This window comes from Eurypyga helias, unplaced genomic scaffold (genome assembly GCF_000690775.1).
Source record: "Eurypyga helias isolate BGI_N326 unplaced genomic scaffold, ASM69077v1 scaffold9280, whole genome shotgun sequence".
NCBI lineage: Eukaryota > Metazoa > Chordata > Aves > Eurypygiformes > Eurypygidae > Eurypyga > Eurypyga helias.
In genome coordinates, this window is record NW_010226287.1 from 1,650 (window position 1) to 16,617 (window position 14,968).

The window sequence follows — 14,968 nt, forward strand, 5'->3', positions numbered from 1 at the left end:
CATTAGGCCAGGGTCCAATATAAGCCCAGCCTAGCATGATTAGATCATATTTAAGATTTGCAATAGCTAAAATGCTTTTGGGTTGAACCAGTTTTTAATCTGTTTCCAGTTAACTTGGTGCAAACTCATACAGACAGATTCAGCTTTCAGATCCCATGTCAGTTCCCCTACCTAAAAATGTTTGCCTTCCCTAAAAATGTTGCCATTAGCAATGCAAACAGGAAATGCACTGGTTGGAGAGGTGTTTTTGTTTGTTTCGCAGGTTCTAGATGGAGCAGGATTAGATGTTGATTTTCATCTACTGTCTCCAAAAGGTGAAACTCTTGTTTTTGATGAAAGAAAATCAGATGGAGTTCATACGTAAGTGTAAAATTTTCAAATTTAGAAGTGTTACATAAAGTACTTTTCTGGTTTCTTTAACAAACATAACAAAACCAAAGCTTGAGTAGTTTTTAGTCCTTCGTATTAGAGAAGGCTTTCTAATAGGACAATTTAGGAATACCATTTACCTTTCTGTAAACACTGAATGCTTTTTACATGGACCTTACCATGAAGTGAGGGATATTTTTGTTTTAATGATAGCTGTTAGTGGTCAGTGAACAAAAGTATTTATTATGGAGTTGAAAAAGGTGTCCACATCTAATATCAAAAGACCTTGTCAGTCATATAAATAATAAGCTGAAAACCCCCTATTTTTCCAGTCCTTTTATCAAAATGCATAGTAATTATTGTAATTTTACTAGAGAGTATAAGAATTGTTCTCATTATAGCTTTTTTTGTAATGATTAACTATGATTCAAAATCCCAGTAAAAGAAAATGAAAGTAAGCTGCTGTCTTCATCATTTTGAGCCTCTACAGGCAGTGGGATTGTTTTGCTGTGACTGTGCAATCTGTAATGTGTCTTTAGAGCTTTTTTTTTTTTTTAAATAGAAAGCATATTCAGTTATGTCTAAGTGCATGATTGTCAGTCTTAAAGAGGAAAGATTGCTTACAAAAAACTTGGTTTTGGAGAACCAGAGCAAAAAGTGTAGTTAATGACATTTTGCTCATATACACAGGGTGGAAACAGAAGAAGGTGATTACATGTTCTGCTTTGACAACACCTTCAGTACCATTTCTGAAAAGGTGATTTTCTTTGAACTGATCCTGGACAATATGGGAGAAGATGGACAAGATCAGGAAGACTGGAAGAAGTATGTTACAGGCACAGATCTCTTAGACATGAAATTGGAAGACATTTTGGTTAGTATTTGATCTTTAATTCTTTTCAGTGTAAGAACCTAGAGGGTTTTTCCAAGTGTCCTTTAGCCATTCTGCCTTGGTCTGGGATCATCTGGGAAACTATTCCAGTTCCATGTATTGCTTTTACTGATACACGAAGCCTAGCACCATAGATCTCTTGCTTCCACACAGAAACTTGAAAATATATTCAGAATAGACCCTTATTCAGCCAGAAGAAAGTGCCTAGCTCTCAAGGGCACTGTTCCCAATTCTGTTTCCTTTCTTCCAGCTACTGAAATGGGACACTTTCCCCTAGTAGTGATGAAATGAGTATTTATAGTATTAAAGTATTGCTTAATCTCAGTCTTGGAATCAGTGCATAGGTTTTTATCAGTGTTTGAAAATCAAGTACTGTTAGCCTCTTCTTCCCTCCTTTGCAGAAATACCCCAACCAGCACGTGAATTACTATTGCTGTCTTCGATAAAGTAACACATAAAATATGGGGGAAAAAAAAGGCCCCCTAATAATTTATCTCAAACACCTTTGTATACACTGGTGTAGAAAATGGCATTGTTTGTGTTCTATTTATTGCAGTAAACTAATTGCATATTTACAAACAACAAAACAAATGTAGTCTTTAGGATTTTTTTCAGGGGTGTATGATACACCTAGATGATTAAAAGCAAACATGGAATCTGAAAAGCTGGCTAGATCTTCAAAACTGGCATTCAAGACAATTAGAAAAAACAAAGTTTATAGGGGAAGTTATCAATAAATCCCTGTCACACCAATCACAAGCAGTACTTGACTGGATTTGATAGCTACTTGTGTGCACAGTGGTATCTCTTCAGAGAGAAATGCAGAACTTGTCTTTGAGAGCCTTGCAGATCTTGTAAACCAGGTAATTTTTGTAAAATTAACTTGACTAAACAATAACATCAAATACTAATGTTATTACTTGCAAACTATGTGAAGACTTAATAAACATTTATGAGTTAACTTTCTAAAGTAAAAACCAAATTTTTCACCTGGAGAAAACAGGGAATTATGCCTTGTTTTAAAAGCTCCTTTATGATGCTGACGTTCCTTATTGTGTAACTTGAAATTCAGTATCATCATAAAATTATTTGGCCCCCAAAAGTAACCCTTTTAAAGTATTTGTTAAATATGCAACACTGGTAATATGCAATAAACAGGCTAGACAAATTAATGAAAACTGTAATGAGATAGGTATTTTTAAGTGAAAGTAACTGTCTACTTGACAAGAAATTAGATTACAGGTGGTAACACAGTATTAATATTTTGTATGTGTTGCAAGCTAGAAATTTAATTCAGGTGGTTTTTCTTCTAAAAATACTCTCTGTTACTTACCAGGAATCCATCAACAGTGTCAAAGCCAGATTAAGCAAAAGTGTCCAGATTCAGACCCTGCTCAGAGCCTTTGAAGCTCGTGACCGAAACATACAAGAAAGCAACTTCGACAGAGTGAATTTCTGGTCCATGGTCAACTTGGGAGTAATGGTGGTGGTATCAGCTGTTCAAGTTTACATGCTGAAAAGTCTCTTTGAAGATAAGAGGAAAAGTAGAACTTAATATTCTGTACGATGATAACAATTTAGCAGGTATGGGGTGAGAGGAAGAGCAATAAACTACTAAAGGAAAGAAAAACATGACCTTTAAGATTCTTTTGAACAGGCAGTAGACATCAGGTTCTCAGTTAATGTTGAGCTTTCTGGTTGGTTTGTGATGGTTGTCTTGGTTGTTGGTCATTGTGTTTTTGTGGGGTTGGGGCGGGGGGAAGTGGTTTTTGTTTGTTTTTAACATGAACAGAATGCCTTGCCACAAGCTCCTCCATTTTTGGAAGTGCTGCTATTTTTTTTTTTGTACTTGTAGTCGTTAATCATTAACAAATGATAACTTATGCACAGAGCACAGGATCCTTGGTGCACATGCAAAGTAACCTTAATACTGTCTTTTTTTCATGTTCACATAAAACTTTAAATAGTAACTGAGACATTGGTTTATTTGCTATTAAACATTAAGTGAATTTACGTATGTGCCTAAGTGTTTACAGGACGGGGGCCTACAGGAGTAGTTACTGTCACTTAAAGTTATGTGTTTTTTAAAGTCCTCAGCTTTTGTTGTACAGCATCATGGAGAAACACTGGGCTAACAGTGTGAGAACAAAACGAGCACTCTTCCATAGACAGATGACCAACATCAGCACTTTAAAAAAAAAGCACACCATCAATGTGAATTTTAGGGAGTATTGAAAGGAATTGGAGAAAATAGGTGACTGGACGGGACAAACAAATGCACACACCCTAAGTGTGGTTTGTGAAGGCCTAGTTACTGTAACCTCACCTAGCAGAGACGTTGCAAGAAGCCATTTCCCATATTATTCTTTCCCTTTAATAAAGGGGGCCTGGGTGTGGGGGGGAAATATCACAGTATGTGATAATTAACGTTGAGGGAATGTTTTCCTAGTCTCAAAATCCCTCATGTATCAACTTGGTTTTTTACTCATTTTTGTCTACTGCATCTATAACTAATACAGCAGTTAACAGGGTGACTTACATAGGCACGGAAAACCAAAGCTGTTCACCTCAACTTCCCCTTTTGCTTACCCTCACAAGTGCTTCAGCTGTGTAAGTACACACAGTTCATATAGCACTGTTTCTAGATCTGGTTATTTATACGAGTAAGGCATGAATTACATGAGAAGTGAGTACAAGCTTCAAATTTTAGGATCAACTGAATATATAATAAAACTTAACTAAAGCAAGGTTATCCTCAAATTAATAATTTGTAATTTCTAGATGAAGTCACTATTAACAGTGTAGTAAGGGTATGGAGCATTTTTGCCAAAACCCCTGGTGTGCAAGAATTGACTTTTTTATTAGTTCAGAGTCAGCAATTTTTATAATATGCTAGTTTACTGACATTTCCTGTATAAGGGTGTGAAACTGCATTTCATCACAAATATGTTTAAGAAACACACTTTCTTAAAAAACACCTTCTAAAAAAGTATTTTTAAAAAGCCCATACGTATGGGTGGTGTGCCTGTTGTCAGGTCGTCTGGGTATGAACAGCAGAATTGCAACTTTGAGACTCAGATTATGAATTACTTCAGACAGTTAAAACAGGGTCAACAGATGCATTTGAGACTCAAATTATGAATTACAGACAGTTAAAACAGGGTCAACAGATGCATGAAGAAACACTTCATTCAAATGAAGCGGATGCTAGCAAGGGCTACAGTACACAGAAACAGCACTTCAGCTTCAACCTCAGACAAGGGGACCTAGCAATAATATTTCTGAATAGTTTTTAAGTATTATTCCTTACAGTACTTGTCACAGAGGGCTCCAAAAGCTGTTGAGATACTTTTTCTCTCTGCAGAGCTGTGTCCAAAAGACGACTGGTTCCCTTAGGATTCTGCATATCACCTTTTTCCACATAATGCTTTCTCTTCAAAACTGGCTCAGATTAGAAGGGTTATTTCTGTAATCAGGAGAAAGTCCAGGAAAAATTAATTCTTTCTGCTAGAGTGGCAAACAGTATTTTCCTGCCATTTCCCTGTACATCTTCCAGTACCAATATATCACGTATCTACATTAGGGCATAAGCAAATAGCTCACTGAAGTTAACTTGCAAGGTTTTGATCAGGTCCCTTCAGGACAGACAAAGAAGATGCTTAGGGCTCTGCCCCTTTTGCCAGGAGAGGAGATAATCTTCACTTGCATCACTGCGAGTGTGATGCTGCAAATCACTGGCAGAATGCTGAACCAGCTCTCTGAAGCTGTGACTCACATCTACCTCTTATATCAAAGCTACTAGATTATAGGTTTCAGCTTAGACCTCCAACAGCTGAGCTCCACCAGGTTTTCCAAGGGCATCTCAAGGGATTCAGTTCCACAGCTGCTCTGCTGTGCCTCTCTGACAGTATTGATATATCCAGTGGCAAAACAATATGGTGTATTAGCCTAACCTGCTCATAAATGCAGACTTCTCCAACAAAGACAGGACTCGACTGCAGCAGTTTCACCAGTGACAAATACCAGGCTCTGGTAGAAGGAAAATAATGCAACAATTGTCAGCAGAGTTCACCTGAAAGAAACTATTTTGCAACTAAGAGCACTGACTCTATTTTCTCCCCATTCAAGGTTAATTATAGAAAACAAAACAGGAAATAAAGGTAACTGGGCTTGACTGGCAGCTGGAATATGTTCATCATAGGTGAAGGATTTGGCATTCAATCTTGCAGCTAAATAAAATTTCATTTGAATTTTGAAGAGCAGATTGCTTTTGAGTGTATAAAATTTATGAAAAAGAATATAAATTTTCTTAATCGACTTGTTATTCAGAATTAATTTTTTTAAGACTTGCAGATGTCAAAATTATGCAAAGCAGATTTTCAATAAAAGCTTAAACCTGTGTTTGTGTTCTATGTGAATGATATATTTGTGTATAATAAAGGAAGAATGCTTTACGTACGAGTCTTGCAAAAGCTCAAGGATGCTAAGCTGACAAGAACTTGGCTTTTAGTAGCACAGCTTTTTCATCTTTTCCTCATGCAGTGTGCCAAATAGGTTCTTATTCACTGTAACCCAAAATCAACTCTATCAATGCAAGTAACTTATGACACCAACCTCTGATCTTTGCAATATAAAGGAATGCATCTGCTGACATCAAAAATTGAATGTAGTCAAGTCTTAATTCCTATTTGCACCTTAATACTTTTATTCCGTATTTCACCCGCAGTTTATTACACACAGAGAACGGCATAGCTTCCAGTTACACAGACAGTAAGGTTAGGAGCAATTCCAGGAAGAACAGTAGGTGCTGTTGTATGCAAAATTGTGGTAGAGACCATGCTGAGACTAGTAAAGTGCTGTGTTCAAAGCAAGAGACCCTCAGGCCAGGCTAAGTCAAGATCACTTGGTGTCCAATCAGCACCTGTGACTTCAGGCAACTATTTGTCTAGCGGAGTGTTACTTGTTGATAACAAAATCCCAGGTTTCTCATCTTAAAAAAAAAAGCTGAAGTCACAAGGAACAGGTTACGGCCATTTGCAAACTTGTGATACCACAGAGAAACAGCAGCAATTTGGCACTTGAAATTAAAAAACTACTGCTCTAACCCAATGGCCATATGTCCTCAGAAACCCTTTTTGGAGAGGATTTTACAGAAGTTGCGTGGTCTTGAGACATTGTAACTCGTGTGCGTTTCAAATTAACAGCAGTATACAAGTCACATGAACCTATGAGAAGTAAAAAAAAAGAAAGTTTCTTTAGAGGAGGAAGAAATGAATAGTTTCATTAATTCTTAAAAGATCAGTTGATGTTTGCTGCTGAGAAATAATTTATTTCACAAAGTATTTTAATTTCTGATTAGGTATAGTCAACATAAGAAAGATAAATTCCTAGGGAAAAATAGAAGGAAAACAGGAAAGTAGTATCAGAACTGTAGCAATTAAGAACCCTGAAATATACATTACTAATACAGTTACTAGTATGTAATAATTCATTACATTATACATAAAAATAGGCAAGATCCTGAGTTTAACAACTCAAAGTTTTGGAGGAGTCTCTTCAGCTCAAGTAACACATATACAAATCTGAGCTTGCGTACCATTTCTTAACACTGTTGAGAAACCTGAACCTGTCCGGAAGCCTACTAACCACACTGTTCAAATAATGAAACAGGAACTTCCTTTCTGTACTGTGTTTTGAATCGGTGAAGTAGACACCATAAAATACTGAGGTACAACGTTATGTTGCCAGACTGGGCAACTAACAGTAGAAGGAACAGTGGTTTGACTTCAAAAGGTACGTGCACAGCAGAAACCATCAAAAGTTACTTTGGACAAAGGCATCAGAAGCGCATGCAGAAGTTCCCCTTCTGGGTCTCTCAAAGCAGACACTGTGAGAAATAACACCTTCTGCCTCAGCTTCTTCCTATGTACAACAGAAGACTCTTGTACCTCAGGCTGGCACAAGTCCATTGCATCTCATATACTCATCAGTGCACTTCCTTGTTTAACTCTGCTCGTTCTGTCAGGCTGCAGCATTACCCCCAGAGTCCATGACAGTATGGTGCGGGGTAAGACTACCTTGTAAAACATGGTATTCAACCAGCCACAGCCACTGCACTGGTTTTTCCTGATTAAAGTAAGCAGTTACAGGGCAGTCTGTCATAAAGACTCATTATCCCCAACAGTTACTTAAGGCAGCCTGAAACTAAGTAGATTGAGCCCTTTTATGTCTTTAAAAATTAACAGTTCCTGGGCCTTCCCTAGTTCCAAAGAACAATTCTCTTCGAGACTTTCATTTTAAAACCTAACAGCTTTTGGTACAGACTGGAAATAAACGATTTCTCAGCACTAGGTTGTATATGTTAAACCCTTTTTCCATGCTTTCCCTCCTGTTCCAGGAATACCCTATCACAGAAACTCACTATTCATACCTCTGTACCAGAGTTCCTCCTGTAAGCAGTATTAATAAATTACTACAGAGCAGGTAAAAAAAAAAAAAACAACCCTATCTGCATTATTGTATCATTTTGTTTTTAAAAACTCCAGTTTGCTTCAGATAATAACCATAAAATAATAAAAAAAAAATTCATACCTCTGTACCAGAGTTCCTCCTGTAAGCAGTATTTATAAATTACTACAGAGCAGATAAAAAAAAAAATCTATCTGCATTATTGTATCATTTTGTTTTTAAAAACTCCAGTTTGCTTCAGATAATAACCATAAAATAATAAAAATTAACAGTGAACACACCTACAGTGCTGAAGTTTTTCCACAGGCATCTGAACTACATCACCTTCTCTCACGCCATCAATTGCTACAGCTGAGGACAGCAAGACTTGAATCCCTTATCCCTCACGTCCCTTTCTTCTCTTGGTGCGTACCAAGCTTCAGGAGTCAAGGCATCTTTCATCCACCACCTACCGAATTGGAATACATGTGGATAAGGAAGGCATAGAAATGCCAAGAGAAAGGTCCAAGAAGCATTTATCTATAGTTTGTATCTTCATTTCAACATTATGTTAAAGGACCTGACAGAGGCTTTGAGCAACCTGGTCTAGTGGAAGGTGTCCCTGCCCATGCCAGGGGGGTTGGAACTAAATGGTCTTTAAGGTCCCTTCCAACCCAAACCGTTCTAGGATTCTATGATTAAAGTAATTCTTCTATTATGATGGAGGATTTCAATGAGTGGAAAAAAAAAAAAAGCCAGAGCCCATACAAAAAGCTCCTGATGTTCAAGCCCAGTTCCAGTTAACAAAAAGGCTCTTAGGAACATTCTGGAAAGACAGGGTAAGAGCAGAACCAGACCCCACCTCACTCCCACCCCCCTCCAAAGCCCTGAGCATGCTTCACTTACACTACCTCTCCCGAGGTCATTCTTCCCAGTCCCTTCTCTCCCACAAGATGACACCACTGGGAAGAGGAAGCAGGCTCAGGTGCCAAGTGGCCATTCTAAAGCTTCAGCACTGACCTCGGAATGACTGTGGGTCAGGTGAGCACCTGCAATACTTGGGCTGATTACCACAAGCAGAGAAAAAAGCATGGCAGGAAAGAAAGGGAGGATTGAATGAGGATCCCCCACCCCCACCCCTCCCAAGTCCAAAGGCTTTCTTTTTAATAAAGCTATCATCCTGCGTAAAGACTACTTTAAAAAATAAATTCCCATTGTAATTAAATACATTCAAGTTGTTTCTCATTATATTTGACTTGTGTACTTCTACACATAAGTAAACATATTCCATATATTTATATATACATACTTTGCTGCCACAAGCCCGTTAGCACCCTACTCAGTTTGTCAGAAAGGACAGTTCCACGTGTGGATTCTGTACAAAAAGCACCACTTTCCCTAATCAAGTGACTTTGCATTATTTTCTTGATCAATTCTTAATTCTACCTTATCCTCTTGCCCTTTTTAGGCCCACCTTTTCCTCCTGTTACCACTACAAATACATTTTAACATCCTACAGCCCGAAACTGTTTCCAATTGTTCATTATTTTCCTTTCCCTGAATTTGCAACCACTGATGATCATCTCTAGAATTTTACTGTCTTCCCGCTTTCAAGCCTCTGCTATCATGCAACCAATTTGTGAAGTTATGAATACCAAGTTAGAGCAGGTGAAAAACACCAAGTAAGGAACCTTAGTAACGCTTGTGAATGAGATACAGAGCAAAGCATTAACTATCACCCTGGATGATGACACAAGTGAATGCAACAACACCAACTGTTTTGTGAGTATTCGTTAGCAAGCAGCCAAGCACAAATGAAGCACTTAATAGTTTTTTCCTCCGTAAGCACCATTTCATTTAGAGCAAGATAGGTCTATTAATTGGCTTCTTGCTATAAAGAACATTTTGAAGCAATGAGCTTGTTAGAGTAAGGTGTCAAGATCTTAAGTTAATGCTACCACACTGGATATTAGAACACCAGGAAACTGGAAGTCAGTGCCAAAGGAAATACCTAATAATGGGAAGAGAACAGAATATTGTCAAATTCAGAAGCTGGAAACAGAACAAGTGAAAAAGAAATTCACACTGCTGAAGTAATATCAGTGAAGAGATTAGGAAAAAGATTAGAAGAACAGTATGAGCTACAGCTGTATTACAAAACCAGGGTCTGCAAGGCTATGTATTTTGCTGTCAGTGATCACCAGAACCGCTGTTGATGTTACGATCTCAACGCTAGGGTGTTAAAACCTGCAATTAAAAAACCTAAGTGAGCTAGCTGAGAGGAACATTAAGGAATTCATAAACATGAAATAGAAAAACACCATGACAAAGTCTTGTTCATAGTTGCTGAACAACAGAAGGCTAACAAAAGCATCCAATTCTAAAGCTCATTCTCAGACTGTGCACAGTTTCTACTTGTATTTATGTTTGTTTTGCTATTGTCTTGCACTACTTTCTTCATGGCCTCCCAAGAAGTCTCTTTTGTTCCTTCTTTCTCACCTACAGATAATCCAATTTACAAAACCAGAAGTTAACCTTTCTACAAACTACAGGTCATCAACTTGGATTTCGCCCCCACCTCCCCACATGCCTTTCTACATTTTTCTGACCAAACTGGGATCTCAATACATCTGACACCTCCACGTGGGTTTTCAGCCATCAGCTTATAGGTTCAGTGTTGACCAAACACAACTTGCCATCCTCAACCCTTTTCTCCATTCCTAGAAAATTATTTTTCTGCTGTCATACCCTTAACTGCAGTGTTACTTTTCATTCAGGCAGATGTGAGGGAACAGTTTAAAGCCTGAAAACGTTACCCGCACAGCATTTGCTAAATTCATCCTCTTCCCACTGCACAGAAGTGATGCTCCTGTCCACTTCATGCTTATCCCTGTGTTCTGACTACTGCTCTGTCTCCAGCCTTGGCACGCTGCATCTCAATTCAACACTTTCCTGTCAAAAAAATAACACTAAAGATAACTTTAGTGAGATGTTCCAAAGACATGACCATTTTTTTTGCTTATCCACTTTTATTTCTCCTTACTCCCTAGACAAACTGCTGTCCTTCACCTTCAGTGCCTTCTTTATTTCTGTCTTCATGTTAAATCAAAATATTGACTTCCATTTCACATAACACATGGAGAGGTTTTTTTGAAATTCCTTTGTAATGTCACTCAAAATGCCTGATGTACATAGAAAAGCATAGTTTTTATTCAAAATTCCTCTTGAAGTTGGTTGTGAACAAATGATTTGACAAGCAGTTTGCTGTGATGATTACTTTACAATTCTGACCAGAAACGTGCCATTCCTTCTCTGCTGCTAGGTTCATATCATGCCTACACTTTTAACATGGCCTCAAGTGAGACTTCACCTACCTACATATTACTGCAGTACAAATATATAATGGAAACTTAAATCCAGTACACACAGAAATGATTCTAAATCAGTGACCACAACAAAGCTGAATTACATATATTTACACACATGCATACATACAATGACCACATCATACCAAAATGAAATTATTTACAGCAACAACCTTTAGACACACCGTTACTACATACAATGAAATTCACATAAAATGAGAAAGGCATTCGTAGGTGTGCTTTAATTACTACCCTAGCTGTTTCTTCAGCAGCACTATTGCAGCATTTTCCAGTACACGACACTTGGTTACAAAGCATCCCTCAAGCACGGCTGGAATGCTAGGTAGTGTCTACGTGCAGGGCAAGTGTCTCCAGGACAGTAACAGGAGAGCTAGAGATAGAGAAACAATGGATGCTAAAATGCCACCAGTTATGTACTTCACAAGGATACACAATCAGAACTTTCTTCTCTCTCAAAAAATACACACATTTAATGTTGGTCTTTTAATTCTAAGAAAAAAGCAATTCCAAAAATACAAACTGAACATCAGAGTCAAGTCAACCACCATAATAAAATGAAACAAATGACATTTACAAGAGTTAAGTCTATGGACAGCTTAAGTTCGACAAATATTTTCTCCCCCACCATTAGAGTCCCCAAGTACATTCCAATATTTATCTTTAAATGAAACTTTACGAAAAATACTGCTGGTGTTCAGTTAGATTTAAAGGATTTGGATGAAGTGAAACAACGAAGACCGATAGAGGTGGTGTGAGTAAGGTTACAAAGGCTTTACATTTTGCAATATCCCAAAATATAAACATTCAAAAATTAACATGAAGTTGCTGTGGTATCAAAATATCACAGCTATAGGCAAGGCAACATTAAATTAATAGCTGAGGATGTGAGAAAACACCCATACATTATAGTGAAGGTAAACAGAAGTGGCAGTTTTTAATTAGCATTTTTATAAAGCTAATATTACCAGGCCAGCCCTAAACCCAGCACGGTATAAAAAGCTTTCTCTGCTTCCTTTGGCTACAAGGTGACAGAAAGAAAAAAACCAAACCACACCACTAATAATCACCTTTTCAAGATGTTCAAGATGAGCAGAAAAAGTCAAATAATGGAATAAATAAGTACTAAATCAAGCAGTACACTTTAAAACCACACTGTCATTTGTTAATGTTACATAATTTTATTTTGGTGGTAAACTAAGTGGGTAAGATAACTAACCTTACACAGCACACTGAATAACCACCAAAGTAAAAATATTCTTCTGTTTACTCTTTGGCTAAAACCCCCTCAAAAATAGCAGACAAAAAAACCATCTAATACTGGCAAGAGATTTTTTTTAATTTTTTTTTTAAGTAAAATCAACTTATCAATTTAAAACTTGGTACATTTTATAAAAACAAAAGAGGTAATGCAATAAAAATCAGTAATGTTACTTCAAATGGCAACAAAGTGTTTGTTGACCCTGTGCAATAAAACACTTTGTTCACACTACACTTATCAAAATATGACTTAGGAATCTTGTGTATGACTCCTGTCAACTCAGTTTATAACTGGGACACAGTTTACAATCAGTGTGCCACAGTAACTTTCAAACTGTTATCTCTAGTAGAGTTAATTTCAAAGTGTTCAGATCCTGCATTATTTTTACTAGTTAACTGACATGGAAAATAATGAAACATATTACCTAGAGCATATGAGCCTCACTGACTGCACCCACTGCCAGAACACGCTGCACTGGTTTGACACTTTTCCTTAATACATAGAAAGCAACAGCACCCAATAAGCCTGAGAAGAAATGCTGCTGTGTAAATACTGGCAACTATTCCTGAAAAAAGAATTATGGGATCTATTGTCAGAAGCTGCCCAATCCCATAACTTGTATTGCATAGGTCACAATCACACATATATATACACACACACAAGTATGTGTGTACATATATATGCAGATATATACACACACATGCACACACACACAAGAAGAATATATTAAGACAACAATGAAGTCTGGTCACAGAGCAATTTACAGGCTCAATATATTTTTTCTTTTTTTTTAACACTTTGAAAGAAAACTTCAGTATTTTACAGTCTTCAGTAGGCATTATATACACTGCACTTATGAAATCTAGAAAGTATTGAAATAGAAATACATTTCTGAAAACATTTGGGTAAGAAAACAAACCAAAATTTTTCAAAGATTTGTGCTATCTACATAGTATTTTCTCTAAATCACAATAACTGTATCCATGGAATGTTCACTAGAAAATGTCTCTTCTTTAAAAAGATCATGCACATTTTTAAGTAACTGTAACCCAAAATATCCCAACCTAGAACAACCTAACAATGTTCAGATTAAAAAATTTAAGTTTCAGATCAGATTTTAAAAAGGTAAGTCTTTATCACAAGAGCTGTAATGGTAACAATTACATGTTAAGGCTAAACTGGTTTTGTTTTTAGAAACACATTGAAAAACACGTTTCTCTCGTGGCTCTGCATTATGAACTGTACTCACAGATGACAGTGCAGTGAACATAATGTTCAGTCCTACAGTCAGGATGCAGTTGCTCCTTCCCACTCAACAAGATACTGCACTTTTCCATCAAGTGTCACCCGACGAGCCAAAACACGGTATTTTTCCCCACAAGCTATTCTACCTGCTGCACCAAAATAACTAGTAATAGAGTTCTTTAGATGATTGAGCTGTAACTCCTGATCTGCCAAGTTGTTGAGTATCTCTGTATTGAGTTCATCATATTGGTAATCTTCCTTGCTCTCATCATCTTTTACAATTTCTGAATTTTGAGTCTGGAGTGCTTTTCGTGGAAAGCGACCTCTTCTTCTCAAATGTGGTATTGCAGCAGGCCAAGTTCTTCCTGTACGAGTCCTTTTTCTCGAGTCAGATAAACTACTAAAAAAACCAGAGACAAAACAGCACTAACTAAGGAACTTATTCTAAGTGCATGGAAAAAAAACTGATGAAGCATGCAACTCAACTTCAGTTGTATTTTTATCAGTGAAAAATAATGGTTGCCTATAGATGACTATAAATATGGCACTTATAAAAACTGTACTAATTTAACAAAGTCTCGTAAACTTTAGGTAGATGACATTAACTTATGTCTAGATATGTTAAGACTACTCTTTTGATACAGCTTAGTCCCATTCTTTAGCAAATTAAAACCACTGTCAGAAACATCTGCACCAGATGTGTTTAAAATTGCAAGTTAAAAATACTGCTTTATCACACAGGTAGGCCTCAATTACAAAAGCTATACTATAAAAGTGTTTCAGACTTGATCTTAGTCAGAACTATAGATCCTAAAAAAAAAATCAATTCATGCATAGTTGGTTTTTTCAGGATTAATTTATCTTAATAAAACTCTGAAATACGAAAGGAGATACTGCACCATCTGTTCTACATCACTACTTTCTATAGTACACATGACATGCTAAAATCTACTACATGTGGCTGAAGAAATCTGTATATCCAAAGCTCAAACAGATCTGTATCTGATCATGAAAAAGTTTGACATTATCCAAGAATAAACCATCATCCAAATATTAGAAGTGTCCAAGATAAACCTTATGTAAAAACCTGCATCTGTAATTTGCACATACTGAAATACATTTGACAAAGTCCTAAATTAAATGGTACGTGGACTTTGTTCACGGCTACGTACCATACAGTCTCTCAGGTCCTCAGGTAACAATTTCAGAAGCCTAAGTTAGACATGAGTTTTTGAAGGCAGACTCTTCATAGCAGTAATGCACACAAAAATGACTCACGAAAGCACTTGATACCATGAACCAGAAAGGAGAGACAAAAAGGTAGATTGAGGATATATGTACCTCAAAATAAGAGAAATTTATGTCTGCTGA

General features: G+C 37.0%; 2 protein-coding genes across 4 annotated transcripts in view; one reads left to right on the top strand and one right to left on the bottom strand.

The window, feature by feature from the left end:
- Positions 1 to 262: 262 nt before the first annotated feature.
- TMED5 (transmembrane emp24 protein transport domain containing 5) lies at positions 263 to 2,890 on the top strand (the record flags this gene model as incomplete). The annotated part of the gene is made up of 3 exons (XM_010152443.1): positions 263 to 360; positions 1,060 to 1,243; positions 2,598 to 2,890. Coding segments are annotated over 3 exons (501 nt in total), but the record flags the coding sequence as incomplete, so codon positions are not given.
- A 10,479-nt stretch (positions 2,891 to 13,369) lies between these two features.
- Positions 13,370 to 14,968, bottom strand: part of MTF2 (metal response element binding transcription factor 2) — a 13,133-nt gene continuing 11,534 nt past the window's right edge. For 2 of the 3 annotated variants that reach the window (XM_010152433.1, XM_010152425.1), the window contains one exon: positions 13,370 to 13,994. In XM_010152433.1, the coding sequence (XP_010150735.1) occupies positions 13,640 to 13,994 (355 nt within the window). In that variant the 3' untranslated portion in view covers positions 13,370 to 13,639. Of the gene's footprint in view, positions 13,998 to 14,968 lie in introns of all 3 variants that reach the window. The other variant, XM_010152419.1, reaches the window with a different exon arrangement.